General features: G+C 39.4%; 1 protein-coding gene across 5 annotated transcripts in view; it reads left to right on the top strand.

Moving 5' to 3' along the window:
• The window catches only part of PCCA (propionyl-CoA carboxylase subunit alpha), a 300837-nt gene that overhangs the window by 140320 nt on the left and 133845 nt on the right, over window positions 1-26672 (top strand). For all 5 annotated transcript variants that reach the window (XM_030036718.1, XM_030036720.2, XM_041128640.1 and 2 more), the window contains 3 exons: window positions 558-633; window positions 12369-12479; window positions 22535-22637. In XM_030036718.1, the coding sequence (XP_029892578.1) occupies window positions 558-633; window positions 12369-12479; window positions 22535-22637 (290 nt within the window). The remainder of the gene's footprint in view (window positions 1-557; window positions 634-12368; window positions 12480-22534; window positions 22638-26672) is intronic.

Genomic DNA, 26672 nt, shown 5'->3' with positions numbered 1-26672 from the left:
AACTAAAATGTTGATAATTCTGGCTTCCAAAAAGCAGCAGTGAAAGAAGTGGTTGATAGTGTCTCTTTAGTATTAGTTCTTATTCATCAGTAACATACTGGTAAAATTAAAGTATGACATTATAGTCAGAGTTCAGTTGTAAAAAAAAAAAAAAAAAAAAACCCAAACCAAAAACAACAAAAAAAACCCCCACACTTAAATCTTAGAAGTCGGTTGGGCATTAGAAGTCAGGAGAGTCAACTAGATATTGAACCTCTGCTCTAATTTTCTGTGCACCTAAAGAAGAAGAGAGAGCTTGTTTAGATGCTTTAAGTTTTATAAAGGAAAAGTGATTGGCCTTCTTTCATTGAATGGGTTAAGAGATCTTAGTTTTCTTTTGATGTTTTAGAGAGTCTCTGAAGAACAGATACAGTAATGTGCGAGAAATGTTTTTGTGACTGCAGAAGTTCTACAAACCATTTTCATTTTAAATGCTATTCAGATTCTAGAGACAAACGTTATCTCATTTCTAGGTAACTTAAATACCTTTCCTTCCCGCCCCCCCTTTTTTTTTTTAGCTGATTACCTATGGCTCTAATAGAGCTGAAGCACTGAAAAGAATGGAAGAGGCTCTGGACAATTACGTAATTCGAGGTAACTACAGAAATTGGGGCTCCTAGTGTGATAGGCTGCCATCTATTTCAAGAAAACAGCTTGAAAATGTAGTAATTAGCAAATTGAGTAAAGTTCCCGCTTCTTAAGTGCAAATTAAACCAGGAAAAGCTTGTGTTAATTAAGCTGAGAAGATACATCAGATCTAAAGAGACTTCATTTTTTTCTCCATTGCTTTTGCTTGAATATTATGAGATAAATATTTAAATCATTTCCTTAAACTCATAAACAGTTTTCACAGAATGGTAGCATATAATTAATTTATTATATCATAGAGGGGAAAAAAAGGCCACTGCACTGTAAGAAATTTAAAATAGTTGCCATTTTATAGCAGTTTAATACATTGGTTGTGGTCAAATAATATCACAATACAGTATTTGATTGTAGATATGTTTTTTTCATTCCTTTTCAAGGTAATTGTTTAGGTTTGGGCAAATACAGATGGAGGCTGATGATCAGAATGTGTTTCAGCTCTTGCTGACTGACTGCCTAGGAGATGCAGTCGTTCTTCCAGCCTTTCCAAGCAGGAGGGGTGAATGAGCCATGACCACTTTAACAGCGTATAAGTTTTAGAGAGGGAAGTCATGGTTTGTGTGGGAGAAATCTTTAGATCTTCCTCTTAGAGTCTTATTGGGGATAGGAAGGACAACTCAGGATAGGGGAGGGAAAAATTGGATTTCTTATCCTTTTTTTTTCATGGAGGTGATTAGAGGAGGGAACTGCGATGTGGCAAAAAGCTTCATTTTACCCCTTAACTGTGTGGGTGTTTGGGGGAGTTATTTTTTTTCATTACTAGTCAGTATACTTGAAGAACCAGGATAGGTCAGGAGGCAACTGTTGGAGGATTTACTGTCTAGTTAATCCTTGTTTTGGTTGCTGGACAGGTTGTTCAGTGGTTTCAGATGGGAGGAAGACTTGGAACACTTACTTAATATTCCTCCTCTGAATGGCTGGGAGGAGGAGCAGGAGAGACCTGATATAGTAGACAATCATATGAGAGTTTCTGTAAAACTTGGTTTGGCTTTAATGCTGTCTGCTGAATACTACAGATGCCATGTCAGACTAGAAAGGTTTATCTATCTAGGGGAAAATGAGCATCCTTCTACCACAGTGTAGCTAGATAGGTGGTAGGATTAGCCATTGTAAATGAACTGCTAACTCTAATGTGGATTTATACTGGTGCAACTTGAGCCATTAGACTATTGCAGTACAATGTGCTGATGTAAACCCCTGCTGTATAACAGCTGAGTAAATTTATATGAGAGAGAAATTTATACCGCTATAGCTAGACTGATGTGAGGTGGGATTTGTTCGGTTTTTTGGTTTTTTGTTGTTTTTAATGGAGACAGGCTCTGGATTCAAACTGGGTTATATAACAGCAACTGATGCTAGAAGGATTATATTTAATGAGAATATTGGAATTGTTTGTGGAGCATCATCTTTTATTGCATGCTATAATATGGGGTGGAACCTGTTTGTTTGTTCTTGGGTGTTTTGCACAGATGTGTATGTACCTAACAACAGTTCCAGATATATAAATACCTACAAAGGATATGACACCTTACATCTGAAAATTACTAAGTTGCATTCTTGATTTTTTTTTTTTTTTACAGTCTTTTATTAGTATGCATCTATGCATTTAAGTGTTCATACCTGATATCTCCGTAGTATTTCTACCTGTGAAAAAGCTCTTAATCTATTAAAAACATTGAAAGAGGTAATAAATGAACTATGGGGGGGAATGCCTTTTTTTTTTTTTTTTTTTAAAGTATTACAAAAGACAAATTTTAATTTACCACAGGTTTCAAAAGTAGATGAATTTCCAGAACACATTTTTAGTTGCAGTGGCCAGTGGTTCCCATCTGAAAACCAACAGGATTTTTGTTTAGTTTTACACAGCTGGTAGTTTCTTCTCAGGGTTTATTTAAAATGGAACATTCATGGATATTAAAGTGTCTCTTCTCTTGCCTAGTGTGAATGATGCCTAATAGGGCAGTTTGTAGAAACTGTCCTATCTGTAATGTTCTGAACTGCACTGACATGTGCAGAACTCCTCCTTGTTCAGAGGAGTTGTCTCTAATAAGTTCAAGTAAATTTAAGACGTGATGAAGTAGTAGTACTATATTGGTATTTAAATGAACAAAAATAATAAAACATCCAAAAAGTAAAAGCAATTTCATGCATTTTTTTGTTCTAAAACGATTGTGTATATTTTTGCTTTAAAATGTTGGGTGCTGTATAAAGCAACATTAAACCACCTTGATCTTATGTGAAAGTGCCTCACATCAAGCCTTCTCCATAACTGAGTTATCAGTTTTCAGTTGTAAAAGATACAGAAGAGTTTTTTACCTAGTTTTGAAGTTACATGGTTTTATATTTGAATAGTGAGCCTGTACATAACTATTTAGATTTACCATAGTCTTCCTCAATAGTGTGCTCCATATTCTTATTTCTGAACACAGCACCCCTGCTCCCCAATTTCCTTGGAAGCAGCTTTTATGTTTGCTTTGTGTTTTAGAGACAGTGTGGTTTTTCCCTGTAAGTAACAAGTCTCTTCTGAGTTACAAAGCATTTTAGCTAAGCAATACCAGCTGAAGTCAGTGTGGATTGTACTGATAATACACACTGTGAGAATTTAGATTTGAATTCCCAAGAACTGCAACATTTCTGTAAACAAAAATGCTTGTTCACTCACATAGGGTGGGAGTGGGATGGGGTGACTGGGTAACAGGTCAAGGACCATCTAATGGGTAGCTTAGGGACTGCTAATGGAAGATGGAGTCTTTCCCATCACTTCTGTGTCACCAGTTCAAAGCAGGCAAAAGTTGGTAAGGACTTTTAGTCACTAATATTTTGATGGTTGCTTGCTGACCTGCATGAAATCAGCGGTCTGTATCCAGTTCCTAGAAGACAAATGTCCTCTCGGAACAAATGCCACCATATAATGTCATTCGCGGCAATCCTGGCAGAGAATCCAGGGACTGAAGCGGCACAGTGACCCTCCAGGAGGTCACTCTTCCAGGCTGGGTTGAGGCATGCTGACAGTGTGAAGTGCAAGGACTTACTCTGCTGCTCCTCGTCTACTGGCTGGATGAGCAGACATTCAATTTCTTCTGCTGTGGCTTTAGGATATCCAAGAGTTACCCCATTCCCTTTTAGCTCCATTCCACTTACAGGGAACAAGTCCTCAGACTACAGTCTTCACTGACTTGTTTTCTAGGACCAGATAGTACCTGGCGTTGAATCCGTGGTTCAGCTGTCCCTCCCAGCTAAATCTGCCTGACAACATCACGAAAGAAATGAAATTAATTAAATTTTCAAAAAAATTTTGAAAGAAAGCAGACTCATGCAAAATTTCAGTAAATGTTATTTTAAGCAACAAAGACTGCATCATATGGTGCCTGTAATAGGACTATCTTGATTATAAATGCTGAATAAATCAAAATGTGGTATTTGCAACAATGCTATGCTCTGAAAATGCCTATTGCCTTAACATTTTATTGCAGTTTGGGCTGGTGACAAGTTGCATACACTGAAATAAGAAATCCTACAGTCTGTTCATTGGTAGATGCCAACAGTGTGACTAACTCAAGATGCGTTCAATGTGGTCATGGGAATGTAATCTGCATTTTATTTCCTGTGTAATATCTACATTGTTATTAATGGGAGCAGATGAAAGTCTAGGATAGGACTTCTTTGAGTGGTGGATTGGATTAAATGATCTCTTGAGGTCCTTTATGGTCTAAATTATTCTGATAGGAACCGACTCCTCCATTCAGAACTGATCTGAACTCAAAATCTCAATTGAGACTTCTGAATGAGGAAGAGTCTAATTAGGTAACATTTTTATCTGTGGGTCTTCCAGTATAGTTCAGGGATGATTAATGTTTAGGGTCTAACCCAGATTTGTCTCAAGCAGATACACTTTTTGTTTTACCCAGTGGTTACTGGAGAATTTGTGAGTACTGAAAAGTTCAAGACACCAGTCAAGTATAGAGGCACTGTTGCTTATTGGGATGAGGCACGAGATGTTTCCTGTGAGCTTGCACTGTTAGTAGTTCATCTTTCTCTTGTTTTATGCCACTTTTCTTCAGAAGCTTAAAGGTTTTGTTTCTTTTTAATTTGAACAACAGAAATAGGGTATTGGAAGAATGCCTTTCAGTGTGTCTGCTATATGTGTAAACATGATGTGTGTTTTCCCTCTTCTCAGTTTCTGTAAGATTTTAGCATGTGTTTGTCATATAACTTATGATGCTGAATAACCTGTTCATTTTTTAAAGGTGTATGTAAAACCCAGTATGACGTTCTGGAAAGTTTATGGGTGAAAATTGTTTTTATCTATTTAAATGAAAGAAATGGACATACTTATGATACTTATGCAGCAAGTAGTACTGATTATCAGTTCACCAGAGGTCTGATTGGGCAGATAGCTCATATCCTTGAGGGCAGAGATTCCTTTAATCTTGCCTTCAACCTGTTTGCTTTTTATCTTCCCTGCTGATTCAAACATAAAGCAGGAATGTGAAATTAACAGTCTTTGTGTAAAGTCAACTGGTCTCTGTTGAGATCCTGCTTGCTGTGCGGAGAGAGGAATATAGTAGCACATTTGGGAGAAAGAAGAATGGGAAAAGGAGTGTCTGAGGAAAGGGTAAGCAGCAGACAGAGCAAGAAGGAGTAGAAATGAGGGGGAAATAAGGGAGCCACCAACTGGGGGTGGGGTGGAATCTTCCAGCATGGGATAAAAGAGCAAGCAAAGAAAAGAAAATGGAAAAGTGTTAAATAACTGTGGTGAATGTTTGGGGGGAATGGGAATATAGAAATGAACTCTGATATGAATGGAGACCTGCCAGAACAGTGGCAGCAGAAACTGTTGTCTGAGTTTTTGCAGCTGTAAACACACTAATTGGGAGGGAAAAGTACTGCGTTTAGTGTTGTGGAGAAGGCCTTGGCTTTCCAAGAAAAAGCACCCAACAAAAGCCCTCACTTTAATTTTAGTATTTTATCATACCTATATTTCAAATAAATTAATTTTCAGGTACAAAGGCTTTCACAATAAACTTTAATTAAATCCAAATGTCATCCATTACTGAATGATTTTGTCTTTTATATATTAACTTAAAAGATACTGCTCAACGGCAGTGGTGCTTGTAAGTTTTATACTCTCTTGTATTCTGATCCTGTGCAGGTATGCCAGTACACTCATTGGTATTATAAACAAAACAATCTTTGTGTGTAAACCAGTTTTCCTGGAAAACCAGCATATAGTGTCAGTTTGTTCTTAAAAAAGAATGCAACAGGCCTCGTTTTCCTGGTTGCGCTTTAAAAAAGGCGCTGCAACAGGTCGTACAACTGAACTGTGGATTCTCCCCTTCGTGTAGCAGAGGGAAGAGGGGCTGGGAATTCTGCAAGAGTCTCTGTGTTCTCTGGCCCTTTGCAGCAGGGACCAGCTGGTTCCCAAGTGTGTCAGTGTGGAAACCGAAATTGGGGAAGGGAAAGCAACAAACTCAGTTCAAAACCACAAGAAGAGACCATCGCAGGATGCTCGGTAACATCAGCTTGGAGCAGAGATGCTGGCATGAGGGCAGATTCTCCTGTTTCTCCTCTGCTTTTTTTCTCAAGTTGGCATGTAGTTTAGGAAGGCTCATAGACCACTGCACCATGGGGGAGAAAGAGGGAAGGGCAGTGGAAGTACAGGCTGATCAGGTAAAAGAGGAAGGCAATGTTATTGATGCTGTAGAAAGGAAATAAGGCGTTCTTTTTTTGTGGTTTTTTTTTTTTTTTTTTTTTTGTGTGTCAGAGGAGTGTTTTAATTAAAAAAAAAAACTTGAGGCAGTGAAAAACTACAAGAAATGCAGTGTGCCAGATTGCGGAGGCATTGAAAGACAAGTGCTGTTATCTCTAGTTATGCCCCTTAGATATAACGTTGTCCTGCTGTTTGTTCCCCTTCTTCAGCGTGAAGGGGTGGCTGAGGAGAGGGTGATGGCAGGGTGGCCATCCATTTTATTTCACTTGTTTTTGACAAAGCCTGCTTAACTTCTGCTTCCAATTATTGTACTGATTCAAGCATTCATATGTGTTTGCTAACACCATAAATAATGAACTACTTAATCTTATTAACAGGTTCAGAAGTGCATGCAGTACAAAATTTAGTTTCCGTTTGAACTAATGATTTTTACAGTAGGATATTACCATATATTATCTACTGTTTTCCCCCCATTCTTTTCCCCCTTTATTCTGTCTAGGAGTTCTGTGAGCTCAAGACTTTTAATATCTAGAAGAATTAATGTTTTAATTGAAATACATGTTCAGCTCTGAGGGTCAGTGGTGTACTTGATCCCATGTGAGAACTTTGTGTGGATGTTTGTGTATTGAAATTACAAAGCTAAAAAAGCCTTTCTTCTCACTTTGGGATGGGACTTTGTATGCAGATAGCCTGCTCTGAAGTGAATTGAAGCAAAACACAAGCTTTGAAAGACAATTACACAGTTGAATGTTGAGGGTTTTAGGGAACATTGTGGCAACTTTTGGATTTGCAAACATGGAGGCTAGCTGGGTAGCAATCATGAACTTTGAAGAGTTCATTTGTTGAAAGTGATGTTTTCATAGTCTGTGCAAATCTATGATAATGTTCTTGTTTTAAGTGGAGAGTAACATAATCGGTTTCATAATGCTCAGTGCAGAGCTTCGTTAATACTTTATTATTTTTTGGTTAGAAAAATCAACTGGGATGCCTCCTAAACTTCATAGCATTTATTCTTATTCAGCATTTAAATTGATTGGTGATAATTTAGCTTTGCTATTTTTTTTAAAAAGAAAAACCTCTAGTACTGTACTCCACACGTTTTTGCAATCAGTAAGTATGCAGATAAAGTTCTTTCTATTCCACTTAGCACAATTTGAAATTATCAGCAAGTTAAGTATATTCAACTGCTTATCTACAGAGAGGCATGTAGGACTCCAATTAAGTTTACATGGATAAATGCAGATTTGTGTTTGCAGACGTCAAGATGACAGAAGCTTAATACTGTAAAAAGGCTAATCAACACTGAATATGTTTAGTGTCAGTAAATATTTATAGTGAAAACATTGCCTATGGTTTTGTGCCTTGGCATTCCAAATTCTGATTTTTAGTGAGTAAAAATGTGGTGTGATATCCTGTTTATAAACCTGCTATAAAATTTTTGTTTTCTATAAAATTAATTTTATTGTCTTTTTCTTTGTGTTTTCTTGGGAAGACAGGTTAGGAGTTAGGCTACAGCTTGTAAGTTAATAAAAAATCTGGTATATTTAGCAAGGTTTTAAGGCAGATGTAATCCAGAGAATGAGGAAGGGGAGGGGGCAAGATAACGAGATGGGCAGTATGAGGAATAATTTCTTCTGATTATAATTTTATTTTATTTTTTTTAATGAGAGCTGCTTCAAATAGTCATTACTAATCACCTCTGGTCAACAATGTGATTGTTTGGTGTGCTCATGTATTCGTTAGGCAATAACTACAATTCAACTGGAAGATTAATTGAACCTCAGGAATATGTGTTTGTTTTATATAAAACACATAAATATATAATTGTTTAAAATTTCATTAGATCTCCAGAAGTTAATTGCTAGTCTGCTCTCTTTTACAAATGTATTCTGGAAAACAGTGTGTCAAAATTGAAATCCAAGAAGTACATCTTAAACTGAGCTTCTACTCATGTAATATTGTATGAAGAATACAGCCAAGTGAATGAAAAAAAAAAAAAGAGGTACAAGGAACATTGATTATTATTTTTTATTATATTTTGACTTAGAGAAATGAAGAATATAACTGTAACTGCGGTTCTGCATCAGTCTTAACAGTGTAAAAAAAATGATGCTGAAGTGAAATTTTGTTTTCTGGAGGGGAAATAAATTGATATAGTTGAGGATTTTGTTTGTTTGTTGGAAATGTCATGGCTTGTCAGGTTAACAAATGTGATTTAGTTCCTGGCAGACTGCAGACCTGGTCAAGAAAAAGAAAAATTCCCTGAAAACCACTGCAACATAAATACAATATACTTCAGTTTAGTGTCTAACTTTGCATGAAATAAGCACTGCCTGTTAGCCTCTGTTTGATCCTGTGAGAGTGCGGGGCTAATGTCTGGCCAGTGTTTTGGAAGCAGCAGGTAGTCAGGAGCAAGCTGCTCTAGGGGTCCATATTTCTGTAGCCTAGCAGTTACTCACACACAGATGGAGACCTTATGAACTTTGACAGAGGTCACGCTAAATTGCAAATCTAAAACTTCTAGACTTCTGAAGGATTACACTGATACTTTTTTAAAGCCGTAGGATTGGGAACAGTACTAAAGGTATCAACTCAGTTTTGAAAAGTAGATCAGCCACACAATCATCGCTCACATAATGATCATGGAGACTGATAAAGACAGCCTTTTCTGATACTTTAAAGGAAAACTGTTGCATATTAAAATTTTAATTTACATATGTAAAATACGTACGTCATATTGCTTCCCAAACGCCTAGGCTTGTCTGCTCTATTGAACTTGTTAAAGGAATTTTGGAGCTTAAAGCATTGCAGAAGCCTCTGATTTTTCTGATGCATATGAGTTGGAAATAATTAAGATACTCGTAGTATTTTTTTTGATTTCAGGTCTTTTGGGGCAGTCAGTTGAAACACCAAGCTCTCTGTCAGCTGTCATCAGCCATCATCTCACCAGGGATCTTATAGCAGTTTAGGAAAGAAAAACATGAGATGATCTGGTTACACATTGTAGTGTGTTTAAATCCTGGATTCGGTCAAAGTCGGGGAGCATTGAAGAGCTCCTCTTTTGTCTTCTAATTATAGTCCTGAAGCTGTACTTAATAGATGAAAATCTCTGTGATATTTCAGCTTACTATTCAAATGGGAAAATGTGGGGGGATTTTGTAGTAGCCAAAGAAGGACTTTATTTGTTTCCAAGTTATAGTCATTTAGCATAAGATTTTTTTAAAATTTTTTTTGTTTAGTGGAGATACAATGCGAGTTTCATTCAGTGTTTATGAAATCTGGGTCCATGAATGACTATCTAGGTCACAGACAGCAAGTAGGCTGATCCTTTTCTAATCAAATGGTCAAATTTTTATCTTGTCACTATTGAACTGGTTGTGTAATGTGCTACTTAATGGCTCATGAACTAATCTTTAAAGCTATGACTTCATGATTCAGTGAGGCTGAGTCTGACTCTGTTGAAAGTGGTTTCAGTGACGGCCACACAGAGAGCTTGAAAATTCACACCAGCAGTAGACTGTAGGGGAAAAAAAGCTTTAAAACTGTTTGAACTGGTCTGCATATAAAATAACAAGAATGTTATTCATGCTTCTAAACTGGAAAAACACAAAGGGAGAAGATGGGAGCGCAAAAGAATCTCCTTCTGTAGCCCCAGCAATTCGCAGTTGCTGTACTGCTAGTGTCTTTGCTTTGGTGAGATTCTTGATAGGGGAAAAAAAATCCAAGTAGCCTAATTTGCAGTTGAGAGACCTGATTTTGCAATGAATCCTTATTCAAGTTATTTTAAACTAGAGCTATTAGAAAAAATCTGCAAATAACTTTCAGTCATGTCCTCACTGTGTTAATCATAATAACTTGTAAGTAAACATACCTAAACTTAAAGTTCAGAATCTTGTGCTTTACAAGAGTTGTAAAAACTTGTCTGTGCACCCATAAGATAAACTAGTTTGTGATGTGCTCTGCATTTTATACTTCATGGTGTGCACCTAACACCAAAGTTCATGTGACCTGCCAAATGCAATGTGATTTGGAGCTGCCTGTCCCTCTGACGCTGAGAGGAAAGAATGTGAATTACTTTGGATTTCCTGAAGGGTGAGAATGTGCACACCCCGAGGTTGGATAACCTCTTTCCTATAGCAGCTTCCTCATTTATCCATACCTGGAATAGATGCAACAGCTGCCTAAATTTACAGTTTATGCTCCTGAATTGCATGTCTATTTCAGCTTCTCTTAAGCAATGTTAATGTTTATGAGGCAGTGTTATTCTCTAGCCATGTTGGGATTGAACTGTCATGGCCCTTGAAATTTTCTGTTACAATCTCTTTCCAAAATTGAGAAGAGAGTTGAGATAAAGATAGTGGTTTTTCTCTTAAACTTGCCTTTCCAGAGATGACCTGTGTGCTACTCTCAAAAGAGGAAGTATCTTCTCTTTGAAAACTGTTTGGAGTGCAGTAGGCAGAAGATAATTAAAATTATTATCTGGGGATTTATTTCTCAGGGATTTTTTTGCACCTCCTTTCCTCTCCCACCTCCTTTGAAGACTTCTTTGTATTTAAAATTTCAGTGAAATGACTTTTAATGACCATCATAGTCAGTGCTAAACTGGAAGTGCTTCTGGCAAAGTGCAGTTTAGCATTAAGTTACTATCTTGGTTACACTGCCACATTAAATTGGAAGGAAAATAAAGCTTGAAGGATTTCAGAAAGTCATCTAGTCCCACTGCCTGAACTAAGGTATACCAACTATACCTGCATCCTGACAGGTGTTTCTTTAACCTGTTTTTAAACGTTTTCACTGACTCCAGAATCTTTCCCTAGGCAGTCTTTTTCCAGTGTTAACTCTCCTTAGTACGTATCTTGTGCTGACATCTACTCCTGATTACTTTTTTTTCTCCAGCCTACACTGGAAATGGGATATGGTTTATTCTTTTCCTCGCTGAGAAGACAAGTTAATCTTTTACTCATCTGTGAGGAAGGGGCAGAGGACTTTGTGTTGTGTGCAAGTACCGGACCGACACTGGCAGCATCCTTTGAGCTGTGTAGCTTTAGATTACGTTTGTTAGAAGTTGTCTGTCTTTGTTGGCACAAAAAGTAGGGGAAAAGAAGGGAAAGAAAAATATGAAAAAAAGAAAGAGAGGAGGCAGGCTGTGAAGTGGAATGAAAGGCAATGAAGAAATTCAGAAAAAAGAGAAAAGTATAGTCAAAGAATTGAAGTACAAAGGTGGCTATAAGGGCTCTATGATAAGTAATTTTTTAATTAAGGAAAATTTTTTGGGGGGGCAAGGGGGGTGCTTTTTGCCTAACAGGGTCATGGAATGGTGCTAAAGGGGGAACAGGGCATTCGATAAAAGAATTGGCCAGGCAAGGTTGGATAAAGGTATATACAGGGCAAGCAATATATTTCTTTGTTTTGTAAGTTGCATAGGAGTTTCTTATGACTTATAAATGATAAAAATATTATAAAATTATGTATAAGTGATAAAACTCTTTACTCTCTTTCATTACCGTGATTGGAGTGTAACATGGCGCATATCTTCCACAGGAGTGTGTGTATGTAAGGTGGCAGGATGACAAGGTGGACCAGGGTTCACTGGAATTGCGCTGACACTTATGGTCATGACTAATCTGTCATTTCAAGGAGATGGCTCTGGTCTTGCCTACATCTGCTAGGACTGAACCAAAAGTCTCTTGGTTGTGCTTGCTGTCATTGACTTAACTAGGTGTTTGAGTTAGGCTTGGTGAGGTGAAAGTTTGGAAGGTTTACTTAATTAAACTGGGTGTTTAAGGAGGGTATCTTGAGGCAGGAGTGGAACAAACCTGGTATATCTGCATTGATTACATCAGTTCTATGGTCTCTAAGTTGTGAACAAGTATTTATTCTACAAAGATGAGAGCTTGTATTTTTACAAGTTCTCTCCTACTGTAATTTGTGATTAATATGTTTACCTGATTTTGTATTGATTTTTTGTTTTCAGGTGTGGCTCACAATATTTCTTTACTGCGAGAAGTGATCATCCATCCACGCTTTGTTCAAGGAGACATCAGCACTAAATTCCTTCCTGAAGTCTATCCTGATGGTTTTAAAGGTTTGTTCCATTTGGGAATGTTTCTTTTTTTCTTGAGAGGTGTTGTTTCTGATTATTGTTCCTTTACATTTATAGACTGACAGGTTCCCCAATCAGTCTTTACTATTTTTTCCTCAAATGTATCTGTGCATACACGCAATTAGAGTTTTTAAATAATGCATAATATAATTGAAACAGTTACTTTACTTTCAAGGAGGCAAAATACATACTTGTAGTGACAAAATAGTAAATGAAGTACATCCAAAGTCAAGAAAAACAATTTGTACGTGATATGAAATATGTAAAAAAAATATCGATTCAATGCTACCATGCTATTGTGTTTGATTACAGACAATGCTCCTACTATTAACTGAAGATAAGATTTCTCTTTACTCAACACTATCGCTTCTCCAGTGAGTTTCTGCTGCATCTTTAGAATCGCTTTTGGCACCCTTTGTATTCACTGCAGCATTGTCTGGAGGATCTGGCATTTTATCAGAGTATTTCAGTAACCTGGTCTTAATACTCATTACACACACTAATGGGCATCACCTTGAAATTATTAACTCATACACTAGGTTAACATAAACACATATGCAAATGTTTCTTTACAACAACTCAGTTGCAAAAACGTATAAAGACAGTTGGTAGAGAAATGTAAGTAAACTAATAGATTGCTTTCCTTTCACAAGGATCAAATGTTAAAAGGTTGTCTTCTCTCTCAGCCAACCTGCTGTAGACGCTTTCTTGACCTGTGTGGTCAGAGACGTGGTCCTTCTACACAGACCTCACAACTCAGCTGACATTCATCAGGCAGAACCTCTCCCTTATTAAAAAAAAAAAAAAAGACAATGTTTATAGCTCATCATTCCTGGGTCCTTTATGAATCCCATGGAGATTCCTTTCTCCCCCATTCATCATTAATCCAATGTGGCAGAATCCTCACCCCACTTTGGAGATGACACTGCCAGATTGGCAGTCACTGGACATGACTGGCATCTTGCCAAAGTCTAGTCTCATTAAGGAGCAGAACAGATTTTTCCTTACCTCAGGAGTCAGTGTGTGAGTTTGGTGCAAAGAATGTTCATCCGCAGAACTACTTGATATCATGATATAACTGGCAACTCTGTGTGCTACAGTCCTACACGTGGGATTAATGCATCCAGCTTGTTATTGGCTCCGGACTGCGACCAAAGCAATAGGATTTAGTCACCTTGGGTGGCAGTAAGCTTGTGATGGTTGGAGCTCAAATGTTCCTTTGTCGTCTTTGCTAAGGTGTACTTAACTAATCTTCAGGTAACTCAGCTGGCTTTCATCTGGCGTAGACTTGAGGGTACTCTGATCTGCTCTGAAGGCTCAGTGCTGCTGATTAGCTGGTCTGTCTCCCTCCCCTGACACTTTAATACAGAATCCCATGTCCTGTCTCTTTGATGGTTCTGGGACTTTTCACTCCTTTTCCTCAGTGGATTCAGTTCCTTAAACCACCATAAACCTGCATTTTTTTTATTGTTGCTGTTTTTGTTGGGGTAGTTTTTTGAGAGTTCTTGGGTTGACTTAGCTCATGAAGGAATCTGGTGAACTTCAGCGGATGTGCAAAGTGAGCGGCAGGCTAAGAGTGGGGAGAAGGGAATTGGGGAGAAAGGCGAGGATGCAAGATGTTAGATAGGTTTACACCATGTTGTGAAAAGGCAGCCTCACCTCACACACAGCTGGGAACAATAAAAACAGAAACCATTCTACCCTTATTTGTGATAATGTATCTGGTGGGGCCCTGGGTCACTTGTAAGAAGCTGGGACAGGTTTTGCTGACCCAGGAGGAGACCTCTTGCTCTGCCATGGAAAGGCACTCTTGTCTTTTATTCTTTTGTTCTTGTTTTAATATTTTATATTGGAATGTTAACCTGTATATCATAAGTTAATTACTTGTTGGTCCACAAATTGCAGGATGACAAGAAATTTGTTTTGGGGTCATTTGACTTGAACTGTGTATGCACATATTTGTGTGCACATACATACTGATGCAAATGGCTGATTACTGTTGCAGTCTGAGGTAAACAGTAATATTGTATTAACAAGGTCTTAAAGATAAGCTCTTGCTCTAGACACCAGAAGACATGAGAAGAGATATTGTGACAGTTCATAATAGAAACTAATGAATGGCACACATGAAATGACTAGACCCTGGTCCTGCTGTATGAAAAGTCTTGCTTTTCTTCCATACATCAAATACAAGCATACATTAGCCTTCTTAATGATAAAAAAATGCAGATATCATTATTACAAAGCATTTGTATTTCAAGTCAAGAGTACTGATTCAAAGCTCACTGAAGTAATTGAGAGCCCTTTTAATGATGTAGTTTGCTCTGGATCAGACCCTTCTGGCTTAAAAAAAAAAATCGGTGAGTTGAATTAGAGGATAGTTTTTTAAGTACGTATTGAAAAATATTTCTGCAAATGCAAAGGCTCTAATGGGAACTGTTGAAGGCAAGCAAGGGTGGTGGGTGGATGATGGGTAGAAGCTCAGCAAGAGAAACAAAGGCAAATTGACTTATGTGATTAACTCTATCAATTCAAATTAACTCTACTCACTTCAACTAACTTTTAAATATAAATACCCAGGGTAAACTTTGCTAGGAGGATTTGAAAATTAAGTAGCTTTATATATCTTAATATTGTTTATAAAAGACATGTAGCTGTAAAAAAAATCAGGGATAATCTGAAAAATTAGAGCAATGTGTAGCCAAAGTGGATTTGGAAATACCTAGAAATAGGTGCTGCTGTTAACAGCAGGAATCCATACCAGAAGTGTTTTAAATTTGGAAGACTTAAGACATAAAAAAATTTCAATGAGGATGTGTGCTATATTAGTGCTTGAGCACAGTCCAGTGTGCTTCTTTTATAAACTACACAATTGCCACTGTTGGCCTACATTGATGGCAAGTAATGAATGTCAGCTGTGTTCTTTCTGGTGACTGCATGAAGTACTGGCCCATTTCTTAATGTGCATTTTTCTTCAAATATAAATATTAACTTTAGTCTTACTTAAGAGTAAAGTAAGAGATGCTTTGTTTTCCAGCCTCATTTTCACGGGTTTCATTGTAAGTCCTTTATTAGAAGGCTTTTACTATAAGTTAAGAAAAAATTAATTATTAGAAATATCTTGGCAGCTTTTCCATTAACCTGTGATGCCCACTTCAAATTACATCTAGAATGGGAATGTTTAGTAATTTTCATGATTAGGGTTTAACTCTTTTTCTTCCCTTCTTTAAATAAGCACTCATTAACAAAACCAATTTGTTTATTGCAAGTTATTTTAAAATATTGCTGTGCTGAAAGTAACCTTGCTCAGGGTATGATTAGTGTGGGAAAACAGCTGCTGCCATACCCTTTTGTTGTCTGTACGAGGGATGGACGGCTCGAACGCCGGCTGGCAGTGGGTCAGCCGGAGCGGGTCGTTGCTCTGAGCACATATGCGTGCTTTGGGAGGAGTGTGGATCTGAGGGCGCGTGCAGCAGCCCTGATTAGGTCAGGTGACACAAATACATCTGTCTTAGAGTGGCCTCCAAGCACTTTGCTCACAGAATAAAAATGTTTGCCAAGCATGCAGGAGTAGCCCATACTACTAGATAAGAGTATTGTCAGATGAGCTGTCCTTCTGCAGCTTCCAAGCAGCCTGGGATGTCTCTGTTCCTTCCTCTGCACCTCCTGCATGGTGAGAAAGGAATATACTATCTATTATCCCTATTCTGTAGGCACAGAAAGTATCTCTGTTTTCACAAAGATCCAAGAGGAGTCTTTGACAAAGAACAAATTAAACTCCAGGATCCTTAGGTTAGTATCCTAAGGTTAGTATCCTATTCATTGGTTCATTCTTTGTGGTTCAGTCTGTTTCACAGTTAAGTTTTTCCTGGATATCTGTTATAATATTGAGTTTTTTTTTTTTTTTTTTAAGTGGTCCGCTCTTCCTGGTTATTAAATGACGACACAAGCATTTGAGATGTGGTTTAAACCCAGCCGGTAACAAAGCACCACGCAGCTGCTCGCTCACTCCTCCCCCTGGCCCTGGTGGGATGAGGAGAAAATGTAAAGAAACGCTCGTGGGTCGAGACGAGGACAGGGAGGGATCACTCTCCACTTATGGTCACGGGCAAAAGACAGGCTCAGCTTGGGGAAGAAACAAAATCAATTTAATGTGCTACCAGTCGAACCAAAAGAAGGATAATGGGGAGTAAACCCCAACCCGAGAGCAGCTTCCCCCCCGCCCCCCGCCCTCCCGCCTCAGCCCCACTCCCGGCTCTCTCTCCCCAGGGGAGCAGGGGCCGGGGGCCGGGGTCGGTTCCTCACCCCTCGTCTCTGCCGCTCCTTCCTCCTCGGGGGGAGGAGGACTCCGCGCTCGGCCCCTGCGCCGGCGCGGGGTCCCTCCCGCGGGCCGCGGTCCTTCAGTGCCGGGCTGCCCCGGCGCGGGCTTCCCCGGGGAGCGGCGGCCATCTCGGGGGGCGCCCACCCCCTGCTCCGGCGTGGGCTCCTCTCTCCCCGGGCCGCAGGTGGGCGTCCGCTCCCCCGCTCCCCTCCGTGGGCCGGGGGGGGACAGCCTGCCGCCTGGTCTCCCCGCGGGCTGCTCCCTGCCCTCGGGATCCGCGCGGGGGTTCCTCTCGCACCCCGATCCCCCGACTCCCGGCAGGTTTCCCCTCTGGAATCTGCTCTCCCAGCGGCGGGTCCGGCTCCCGGCCGGGGGAGCTTCCAGCAGCTTCCAGCAGGAGCCGGCCCTGCCGACCCTCACCCGCCACACAAACCCGAAACAGCTTGGTCAGTCACTTTTGGAGAGATAAGCTGCACAAATGAGAAATGGGGCATTTTCCAAGAGGTTATCACAAAAGTCATACCACAGCACAGGGGAAAAAAGGAAAAAGAATCCTTTACTTCCCCTATTCTAGCATGTTTACTTCATTTGGGTGGTGAGGAAGAGCAGAAGTTTCTGATGGACAATCCTTTATGTTAACTGATTTCTGATACAGAAAGGAAGAAGGAGGAAGCACCTCTCCCTCCTGCAATTGTGTATTGGCTCCAGAGACTGTGTGCGAGGTGAAGGCTTTTAGGTACGCTGTGTTTGTTACAATTATATGGGTTGGTGGAAATGATTAATCCACTTTACTCAACACTTTCTAAACCACCTCTAGTATGCTGTGTCCAGTTTTAACCCCCTCACGCATATAAGAAGGATGTCAATAAGCTTGAGTAAGAAAAAGAAGAGCCACCAGGGTGGTGGTGGGGTTGGCCCAGAGGACCTGTGAGGAGCGGCTGGGAGAACAAGGCTTGTTTAGCCTGGAAATAAGAAAGCTTAGGGTGGGCCTAATGGCAGCCTTCTCGTACCTCTGAGGGGTTCCCAAGAAGATGAAGTCAGGCTCTTCAGTGAGTTGCACAGCAGCAGGGCAAGATAGTGGTCATAAATTGGAGATACTCAAAACCTGACTGCACAAACCTCTGAGCAAACTGGTCTGAATTTGGTGTTGAGATTGCTTGGTGGAGTGGGGGGGTGCACTGAATACACTAAAGACCTCCCAAGGACCCTTCAAGCTCAGTCATTCCATGATTCTGTTATGAACGAAAGTACTTTTTAGATGAATTGGGACTGTAGATATGACTTTTAAATTTAAGTCTGGAGACTTTTGTTTTCAGTTGGAGGGGGGAATGCAGCTTCCCCTGGCTGTGTTAGTGTTAGAAGGAAGGGAGAGGATGGTTGCTGTTAATTCGATTCATCTTCTCCACACTGGAATCTAATCTTTGTCTTCATTTTATGAAGCTACTGGATTATAAAAATTGACTTAACATCTTACTTGACTTTCTTCTTTCTGGCAGATGAAGCCAAGAAATGTTTCTTGGACTGTCACTAATCCCTTTAGAATTCAAAACAGGGGTTTCCTTTCTCTGTGCTATAGCATCCATCTTACAAGTTATCATGAGCTCTCTGAGAGACGTACTTCTTCACTATTCTGAATGGTTTGAGATTGCATATGCAGACAATATTGTCTGTCTTTTACCATGACCGTTTGGGTGGAGCAAAGCTCTGCTGGACTTCAGAAGAAATTAAACCCTTTAATAACATCCAACTTTGTATTCTGCCTCAGCCTACTTGGTATACATGCTGTCTGTAATGGTCAACTTCAAAATCCATTGGGGAAAAACTGGAGCCAAAACAGAACCTAGGAATGATATAAACATTGCCTGCATTGGTATGGATCTGAATTATGCATTGCACTTTCTATCTTGCCCATTTTGCTTTAAATTTTTGTTCTTCCCAATCAGAAAACAGTCACTTTTCAAGTATTAAGTAACAGACTGGGGCGCATAACCAGGGCTTGTTTGTTTTGTTTGTTTTTTTTCCGGTAATTGATAGTAGGAAACACATTTCTAGGACAAAATGCAAATGAGGCTGTTATGGGAAAAATGACCTTTTATGTAATTTAATTTGAAGTTGGTTATGTAAAGTAATTGCATGAACCTTTTTGACTCAGCTTGGGGGATACTGGGATAATATTGATTTAAGCAATCATAACATCAGGGAAATGAGAGAGAAATACTTTTTCCTTGTCTTCCTTCCGAACAGGGTTCTGTCATTTAGTACTAATAGATGCGTGCGGTCTAGTTTTAAATAATATGAACAACAGTGTTTCCACTCCTTTAGCTGTGACTTAATTTTATAGCCATAAATCCTGTTTTACGTTCACCTTATATAATTCAGCTCAGTGATGATAGTGATAATGCAGAAGTATATCCCAGGTTGAGCAGAGAGATTTGGGAGCTGATTTACATTTTACGGTGGAGATGAAATCTCTGTGTAGCCCAGGAGTCTGCAGTGATGACAGTAGGAAAGAGCAACGGCAGAACTTCCCACGTTGAAAGCTGGGGAACCTTTGCTACTTACTCATTTCACTCCCTATGAAGGCAGCACTTGGAGAAATGCCCCAGAGGTAGCTTTGTTACTTTTCAGATCAATCTTCTGCGTGGTGAATGTGAAACGCTGCGTTGTTGTCTCTTTATTGATGGTGAATATTAACTTGTACCTCAAGACACCCAGTTGAAATCCTGAGGGGTGGCTTCTAAAGTAAAATAATACTTGAAGTGAAACAAAGGTATCACTATCAGGAACGTTTGTGTATTTCCAAATACAGTAAAGTAATTGAAAGCTTAACTTCAAAACTGTTTAAAATTCTGTTGAGCATAGCAGCAGAGCAAGAGCAGAAGGCAAGGGAAATAGGACGGGAGTTCAGAGAACTAAGGCAGGACTGACAGCAGTCAGTCTTGTGTAATAAAGGTAAATTGCCATCCTTAGGAAGCAGCCTTTAATCAAGCTTTCGAGGTATGCCTCCAAAGTTATGCTGAGGACATTCTGTGGTAGGATTGTATGTTTACTGCCAAAGACCAAAACCTAATTTTGGTGTGTTCTTGTTAACAGTTTATATTATCTCCCAGAAATCCCACATTGGATACTACAGTCATGATGGGTTTTCTGCTTGCCACATCTATGCCACAACTAATGGAAATAGTGACAAATAGAGAAAGTGGATAAATATTTTTTCATGTTTGTGATAATGAGGTGGTGAATGTAACTCTTGATCAGTTGTTAACCTGTTTTAAATTATTGACCTTTGTTCACTGTTTGGAGTTTGATTTTTTTTATTGAAGATACAGGGAGAGAAAATAGTTTTTGCAGCACAGCAAGTGCAAAAGCAGTTATTGATTTCATCCAAGATGAAGGTCATGCAATAAAACCTTCAAACTGGGATCTTTCTAGTTTTACCTTGTTCCTTTATATGAATTGATACCACCAGTGTGTGTTGGAGCAGGTGGGAACATGCAGTTTTGGTCACTCGGACTTGTCATGGGTGTTAGGTAGGGTGACTGAAAAGCAAAGGTTTTAGGATAGATTCCTGATGTATCTTTAGCTGAGATATGTAAACAAATAATCAATTTTAGATACAGCATTTTGGAAAAATGATCTCAGAGCTTCTTCACTGTGTGTAAACAATTGGAAAATCAGCACATTTCAGAGCCAGATAGTTGATGTCATTGCATTGTATAATTATTTAAGGCTTATATATACACGTGTGTGTGTGTATATATACACAAATAGTACAGAAGTTCAGCATTTTTTGACTTTTGCTTTGCAATCAGTTTTTCTAGTAACTGGCAAAGGAAGGATCAAGTTTGTTTCTCAAGCCAGTTCCTCAACCTTTCAGCATTTGTATTTCTGCATGAAGAGTTTCCATTTCAAGGCAGATAAAAAATAATAAATACTGAGCAAAGGAAGTTGCAGTAATCTTTAGCCAGAATATGTTAATGTGGACTAAATTAAAAATAGCTTGATGCAGAATTGCTGGCTTTTGTTATTTTTAAATTTTTTGGCCTGTGACAGCTCCTTTTTTACTTTTGGCCGGAACTGTAATGAGTGTGTTTCCATCACCATGGCATGATTGCATTGCTGAGGTGGACTCCAAGCAGCCTCTTTACCTATTCATATTTAATAAGCCCAGTGGAGTGATGGGTCCTGCACAGAAGACGTCCTGTTTTGAAATCGTGCACTTGTTGCTGTGAAGTCTGCTCCAGTCCTCTTCAGAGGCCTCCATTCTGGGTTTTCTTGAGGATTGTATTAGTCTTGTTTCATGCTGCTGCTAGAAATTGTCACTTGCTAGTGACCGGTACTGGGGCATGTGAATTAACATTACATGCAGTAGTGCTGAGGTGATGGGAGAGTGGAGATGTAGAAGGGAGCTGTGTAACTGCTTCTCTGCTGCAGGACTGGAAGTGAACGTGCCCCCCCGGGTAGAGTTGCTCGGGGAGATACAGCCTTCTAAACCCCTTCCCCTCCCTCTTCCCCCATCCCTTCATGTGAAATCCATACTTGCCATGGATGATGGCATTGGTTGTGATACATACATGTAAAGCGCTTTTTGAGAGCTGTGTTGTACCTGAGTTCAGCTAAGTCTTTCAGTCTTAACCTTTATCTTTTTTTAACTTTATTTATTGTGTTATCCTCCCCCATGGCTTTTTGAAACACTCTGGCTTTCATCTGTGCAAAAATCTCTCTCCTGAGGATAAAGTTTGCCTCTTTTTCTCCATGACAATTCAGCTTTGCACTTCTTGTCCTCTTCTACATCATCTTTAACTTCCTGCTACTGCCTTATGGACTGAGTATTTTACTTGTCCTTTTGCTCCTTCTCACATCAGTTTTGACTGTTTTACTTCTCTGGTGACACCAGTCTTGGCCACCTATTTGCCAGCTTTTCATACCAAATCTGTGTTGTGTGGTTTCTAAACTAAAGATGGGGAGGGCAAAGTTCTGTCACTGTGCTCTGTCTTTTAGCCTGCTGAATGGACAATTGAATTTCTAATTAACCTTCACTTTCTGCAACAAGACCAGGTTGGGAGAAAACCTGCTTCCAATCACCCTGCTTTGCACCTTTTTGTCCAAATCTTTATTAGCTTGCCTGCCTTCAGATTGTAGGCTTCTTTGAGCCATTTTTCTGCTTATGAAGTGCCAAACATGACTTTGACTCTATTAGTTGCAAACTGATGATTACACAAATGGCACTAAATGACCCAGGGCTGACAAGTAGTTTTATCCCCATTTATTTCTGGGGTTTATACTGTTGCATTATCCCTTTTGCTTGGAAGATCTGTAGCCTTTGCAAGGTAAAGTACTGAGAAAGAATGCTGTATATTTTGAGTAAGTTCTAATGTACAGATGGATTCCTTACCAGCATGAGGCACAATATGTCAACCAGTGACATTTCAGTAACGAAAACAAGATGCTGCAGTATCGTTCAGCTTTTTTTCTTTCAGTTGTCAAATTGTTTTTAACAGAGATACCAGTGTTAGCAGTAGGGCTGGTCTGTATGAAAACATGCAATTTAAACTCTGAAACGCAGAGCGTCTGCTCTGCTAAGCCTCATCTTAATTCAGAGGGAAAAATGTAGGTTTCATGTATAAGGACTGAGCAGTGTCGTCACTGGTAGTTGTTACTTTCTGTGTCTGCAGTACCTAATTTTTTTTTTTTTTAATTGCTTTCTGAAAACTAGGACACAAGTTGACAGATCTTGAACGAAGAGAACTACTGGCAACAGCAGCATCTTTGTACGTGGCTGAACAACTGAGATCACAGCGATTTCTAGGGACTCCAAGGTAAGTTTGTTTCTAGGAACTCAGATGTGCTGATGCGTTTTGTTAATGGCATCTTCTCATGCATGAGAGACACTGGTGAGAAACTGCATGGTTTCTTAATATAGTCTGTTTTTTCTAAATTCAAATGAGTTGTGGCTCACATTTCCCTACTCACACAAGTCATACATGATTATTTTTATTCTACATATTAGCAAACTAATAGGCGCAAAAATGTGTTACAAGCCAGTACAGTAATTAATGCACATCAGGAGTTTCATTAATGCAAAATGTTGCTGCATTAGTAACTAACCACAAATTGAGCATCACAAATTTCCCATGTGCCCATTTGAAGCGATCTAAGCACTCTGGGATAATATGAATATTTAGCTACTGAGCTTTAAAATATTGTGGATTCATGAGTAATTTGCTACCTTGACGAAGAACCTTAATAGTTTAGGGTCTAACTCTAAAAACACTTCTGACTGGTAAATGCTGGAAGAGTCAGCACCTTGCTTTAAGTATGTTTTTTGGTGTTCTTGTTTCCCCACTCCCTCATTCTGTTGGATAGTAGCTGCTAGTAACCTAGGTAGTACTGTTAACTGGCCAGCCATTGCAGTAGCTTGTGTCAAAATACTAACTCACTTCTTCGGCTTTTTGGAAGAATATGCTTCTTTCCTCTAGCACGTTTTGAGCTTTCGTTGTCCTCTGGCCCATCATTGTTGATGCCTTGAGACGTTCTATTAGAACAATTGAATTTGTGAAACTTGCTTGGGTAGTTGGTGTTTGCAATGGTTGCCACAGTGAATCCTAACTTCAGCATGACTCTTTCTTCTTGCCTCACATTCTTTAATGGAGTTGCGTGTGTGTGTGTGTGTGTGTTTGTGTGAGAGGGAAGTCAGAATGCAGGATAGACATTATTCACATTCCATGCCAGTGGTTTGACAGTGTATTCTATTACTGATTTTACAGTGGTCAGGAATAAATCAAATGTGGTTTCAAGAAGTCTTTATTTTTATTTGTACCCACAAAGATAAATAGTACCATATGGTGTTAAAAAAAAAAGAAAAAGAAAAAAAAAAGAGAGACTTAGGGAGAGCATAACGGCTTTGTAATATATAGCATATGTAGGGCTAGGTCATTGCTTGCCTTATGCACCTATAGGGGAAAATAAAGCACCTTTTTATTTCCTTCCAAGAGTTATATCTTCCATACCAAATGGCATAAGGAGAAGAACAGACACTCGAAGGCCACTGTTCCCTAAATAAAAGGTGAATGAGGGAAAACGAGGAGGAGCTTTGATTGTAGTTTTTACTGGCAAGCATAGGAAGTTCAGTAGTCTGGTACTGCTATAGAGAAGTAATGGATTACTTTGTACTTAGAGAAAGGATAGGAATTGTTGATTTGAGTTGTGATTCTCAAACTGCTCCAATCAGAGCAGGGAATACAATAGATTTTTTTCCTCTGGCCTGTAAAATGTTCTTACTTGCTAAAAAGAAAAGGACAGGACTCCAATTTTTGAAGAATCTTGTATGTTTTCTTTCTATTGCAAGTATTTTCTTTCAGTACTAGGTGTTTCTGCATCTTAATAGAAAAGACATATACAACTATTTTAACTGAGATATCAGATATGCAAATGAAATATTGCATTGAGCAATCAGGCATGGTCATTCATCTCTTTTTGTGCTGCATTAGGGGAAAAAATATAGACCCCTGCTTTGAAAAAAATTAGCTTATTTTTGGAGTCTCAACTCCCTAGCACATATTCCTCCACCATGAGCAGAGAAGGCAGCAGAGTCTGACCACATGAAATTTCTAAGACTAGATTAAGGTCTGATTTTTCAGATTTTAAATGGTGAAGCTAACAAATCTTTACAGTACAGGGAAGATCACTTTCTCTTGCCATGATGGGGTGTACTTACATTCAGCTCAGCTTTCAAAGGATGGTCTTTTCTGTCTGTTGAGGCATATACAGATCTGGAATGAATGCTTCAGATGCTGAGCTTTAAAATTTTCTCCAAGTGGTGGCCAAGTGTAGTTCTTATTGAATAGGTCACAGTTTCAATCCACGTATATTGTTAGATCTACTTGTTTTAATGATAGTAAAGCTGCCTGTTTGAGGCCAAGTAAGGACAAGATAATGCAAAAAGGCTTACTGGTAAGTAACTTCTGAAGCAAACCAAACCTGATAATGATACCCTTTCCTCAAAATCATGCAGCTCCTTCAGAGGAACAGTCAAAGAAACGAAGGCAGAATGAGGTCAAAGGATTGTGCAGTGTCTTGGACAGTGTTCTCCATTCCTTAGAGCAGCTAGTGGACTCCCTCTAGAGGGGACTGAGGACTGTGGAGCATACAAGTTACTGCAGTCCCATCAAGGATCCTTCACGGCATGTCCTCAATTTACCGAAACTGCATCTGACTTGTTTTTGAAGGTGTTCCATGTCATGGGTACTTTTTAGGGAGCAGGATTGTGGGCACAGAAAGCACATCTTTATTGGTATGACTGCAATCTGTTTGAAAAATACTAGTAAACAAAAAGTGCAGGGTAGGAACCTGTGCTACTGGCAACAAACCAAAAAGGCCAGTTGTAATCTTGGATGCAGTTCACTGTGGCAGAATTGGGTGTTTGGAGTCTGTGTGAATTTTAAATCCATGTTGGAACATGTAAGCAGATTAGACAGACTGCACGCTCCAAAGTTGATCCATAACATTGTCCTAATGGTTTGGAAAAGTACATTGACATGTTGATCATCATCTTCAAAATTTCAGCTCTCTGCCACTATTTATGTTGACAGCATTTTTTTTCTTTTGCATGCACTGAAAGCAATTGAGGAATTTTTGTGTAAGGAATTGCACTGAAAAGAAATCATGCATTATTTCTTCTAAACTTGTCACAGCTGTCAAATAGACAGTTTTCTGCTGAACTTGAGTTATATGCTTTTCTTTGGTTTTTGTTTGTTTTCTTTTCCCTTTTGGGAGCCATATTTGTAATATGCATTCTTTTCAGAACTGTAGGGGTATTTTGGGTTCCCTTTTTTCCCCATGATTTATTCAGCCCAAGCTCAGGATTGTTATTCTAGTCATATAGACAGAAAGAACCATGCTTGAAGTCTTCACAGAAGCTCCACCTTTCACTGTCAGGGCTACTGAGACTGTAATCAGATGAAAGGCAGCTGAGCCAGATTAAGGAGTTGTTGTCCCAGCCTGCTTCTCCCTTGGTCTCTGCCTTTCCTCCTCCTTCCCCAGGTACGCAGGTGTGATTGTGTGTGTAGTTGCTTTCTACTCTGGTTCTGCTAAAATGACCTGTATTAGTATAGAAACAGTTTTATAATACTTTAGATCATTCTGACAGAACTAGGTTAAGTACTCATAACAAGTGAAATTATTCTGGAAGAGCTACCAGAGTGGGAATGTGTAGCAAGGAGCAGGAGGTGAGCAGAGGATGGCTCATAAAAGGGGTGCAGAGGTGGGCCTTAGCTCTGTGCCACAGATCAGACTAGTAGCAGTCTCATGATGGGGGTTCTCCTCTACAGTTGATGATATTTGCGGGGTGTGACTGGAAAATCCATGTTTTGCAGTGCTCTGGGTGACTGAATCATCAACTGTAAGGTTCTTACTGGAACATGCTCTGATGATCAGCGAGCTGTTGCCTCATTAAGGATCAAACACCCAACTTTCTTCAGCTAGTGTCAATTAGATGTGACCCCCGTAGCAGGATTCTTTGTTGCAGTAGTTTGTGTGTTGTGGAGGTTAATACAGGCCACAAGGTGAAGGCCGGTTTGCCTTTCCTGTGTTAGAATAAATTGTATTATGATTTGGGTGGAGCACTCACAGGTGAGTTTCCACTGTCTGCATTGCTATGTGCCCCTGGTCTCACCAACAGTCTCCTAGGAGTAATTCGCCAACCTTTAGCAAGAGCAGCTGCTGGAGACCTGTGCATGCTCAGAGGTACAGGAATACAGACATTTACTTTGTTATGCAACGAATATTTAGAGCTTTTTCTGTGTGGTTTTTTTTTTTTTTTTTTATTTAACTGGTGGTTATTCAGCCAGTTTTCT

Source organism: Aquila chrysaetos, chromosome 14, assembly GCF_900496995.4.
Source record: "Aquila chrysaetos chrysaetos chromosome 14, bAquChr1.4, whole genome shotgun sequence".
Taxonomy (NCBI): Eukaryota; Metazoa; Chordata; class Aves; order Accipitriformes; family Accipitridae; genus Aquila; species Aquila chrysaetos.
Note: the sequence above shows the minus strand (reverse complement) of the source record. Positions and strands in the feature narration are given on the sequence as shown.